This window comes from Salvelinus sp. IW2-2015, unplaced genomic scaffold (assembly GCF_002910315.2).
Source record: "Salvelinus sp. IW2-2015 unplaced genomic scaffold, ASM291031v2 Un_scaffold1998, whole genome shotgun sequence".
Taxonomy (NCBI): Eukaryota; Metazoa; Chordata; class Actinopteri; order Salmoniformes; family Salmonidae; genus Salvelinus; species Salvelinus sp. IW2-2015.
The window spans coordinates 26,310-28,772 of NW_019943348.1; the positions used below are offsets into that span (position 1 = coordinate 26,310).

The 2,463-nt window shown below is 45.3% G+C and overlaps 1 protein-coding gene across 1 annotated transcript in view; it reads right to left on the bottom strand.

The window, feature by feature from the left end:
* Positions 1-2,463, bottom strand: part of LOC112072671 (AT-rich interactive domain-containing protein 4B-like) — a 19,424-nt gene that overhangs the window by 15,325 nt on the left and 1,636 nt on the right. The window contains exons 2-3 of the mRNA XM_070439882.1: positions 2,204-2,346; positions 1,637-1,652 (exon numbers count right to left, since the gene is read on the bottom strand). Of these exons, the coding sequence (XP_070295983.1) occupies positions 1,637-1,652; positions 2,204-2,346 (159 nt within the window). The remainder of the gene's footprint in view (positions 1-1,636; positions 1,653-2,203; positions 2,347-2,463) is intronic.

The window sequence follows — 2,463 nt, forward strand, 5'->3', positions numbered from 1 at the left end:
GTAACAGGACAATATAAGCACCCCACCCAAAGTATTAATATTATTATTATAGGAGTCAAGGTCATCGTGATGTAATTTCTTGTTCCTGTGTGCAGGAGGAAGTGGAGCCCTTTCCCCGAGGAGAGAGAGAACTTCTTGCAGCAGCTGTACAAGTTCATGGAGGCACAGAGGTGAGACACACTCCTTCAGATCAATCCGCCCATCTAGACTGTTAGAGAACTGCCTCCCACATAGTTGAATTTCTCCCTCAGGTTATTGTTAGTGTTGGTATGTAGTAGCCTACAGTAGTAGGTTATTGTAGTGTTGGTATGTAGTAGCCTACAGTAGTAGGTTATTGTAGTGTTGGTATGTAGTAGCCTACAGTAGTAGGTTCTTGTAGTGTTGGTATGTAGTAGCCTACAGTAGTAGGTTATTGTAGTGTTGGTATGTAGTAGACTACAGTAGTAGGTTAGTGTAGTGTTGGTATGTAGTAGCCTACAGTAGTAGGTTAGTGTAGTGTTGGTATGTAGTAGCACTACAGTAGTAGGTTATTGTAGTGTTGGTATGTAGTAGCCTACAGTTAGTAGGTTAGTGTAGTGTTGGTATGTAGTAGCCTACAGTAGTAGGTTATTGTAGTGTTGGTATGTAGTAGCCTACAGTAGTAGGTTAGTGTAGTGTTGGTATGTAGTAGTCTACAGTAGTAGGTTATTGTAGTGTTGTATGTAGTTAGCCTAAATAGTAGGTATGTAGTTTGTATTAGTAGCCTACAGTAGTAGGTTCGTGTAGTGTTGGTATGTAGTAGCCTACAGTAGTAGTGTAGGTAGTGTTGGTATGTAGTAGCCTACAGTAGTAGGTTAGTGTAGTGTTGGTATGTAGTAGCCTACAGTAGTAGGTTATTGTAGTGTTGGTATGTAGTAGCCTACAGTAGTAGGTTATTGTAGTGTTGGTATGTAGTACTACAGTAGTAGGTTATTGTAGTGTTGGTATGTAGTAGCCTACAGTAGTAGGTTATTGTAGTGTTGTATGTAGTAGCCTACAGTAGTAGGTATTTGTAGTGTCGGTATGTAGTAGCCTACAGTAGTAGGTGTAGGTATACTGCAACTTCACTACCTTTTTGATACTAGAACATGAAAACGGTTAGCTATTAGAATTTGTTTACTTTCAGTACTTCTGTCAAATGTGTCTCACGTCATATACGGATTGAGAGGATCGAATCAGTCTAGTATTTGTCTGAATCTTCTCTGGGGGCAGTAGTAAGCTGCTAGCCAGGCTATTTGTCTTCTCTAGGGGACAGTAGTAAGGTAGCCAGGCTACTTTTCTTCTCTAGGGGGCAGTAGTAAGCTAGCCAGGCTACTTGTCTTCTCTAGGGGGCAGTAGTAAGCTGCTAGCCAGGCTATTTGTCTTCTCTAGGGGGCAGTAGTAAGCTAGCCAGGCTACTTGTCTTCTCTAGGGGAGTAGTAAGCTAGCCAGGCTACCTTGTCTTCTCTAGAGGGGCATTAGTAAGCTAGCCAGGCTACTTGTCTTCTCTAGAGGCAGTAGTAAGCTAGCAAGGCTACTTGTCTCTACTAGACAGCAGGGAGTGGGGTCACGGCCAGGGTCACCATATCCCAGCTCCCCTTGAGACATCCACAGGGAGTGGGGTCACGGCCAGAGTCACCATATCCCAGCTCCCCCTGAGAAACCAGCAGGGTGTGGGGTCACGGCCAGGGTCACGGTTGTAGAGCGCCCCTGGAGCAATTAAGGTTAAGTGCCTTGCTCAAGGGCACAGCGATGGATTTTTCACCTTGTCGGCTCCGGTATTCGAACCAGCGACCGTACGTAACACAATCTCTAACCTCGAGGTTACCTGCCGCCGTGAAATGGGTGTGTCACATTCATGCCCTGGACAATTAAAATTCCTTCCAATATCATGTATATACTGTGTGAAAAGAAAGGGTCCTAGAATCAGATTTCATGCCCTCCTGTGGCTTACTCAGCAGCTTCAAAAAATATAAAAAACGATTTACATGTCTTTTGATGTCCATGTCGTTAAATGTCCACGTCGTTAAAGGTCCACGTCGTTAAATGTCCACGTCGTTAAATGTCCACGTCGTTAAATGTCCACGTCGTTAAATGTCCACGTCGTTAAGGAGGTCAATACAAACTGACGCGTTTCAGCGACAACCTTCGTCAGCGTGAATTATTAGCCAGCAGGATAAAGACTGAATAATATGACCATTAATACCTCCTCTTCTGCGCTGGTGTCTTCCTCCTGTTCTTCCTCATCATCATCATCTTCCTCACTGCTGGAACTCTCGTCCTTCACCTCTGTCCTCCAGGAGCTGGGCACTGCTGCCTGATGCACAAACTCCAGAGCCTCATCCAGCGCTGACACACACACACACCCCGGACACAAACACACCGGACACACACACACACCCCAGACACACACGGAAACACACACACACCGGACACCCACACACACCGGGGACACACACACACACC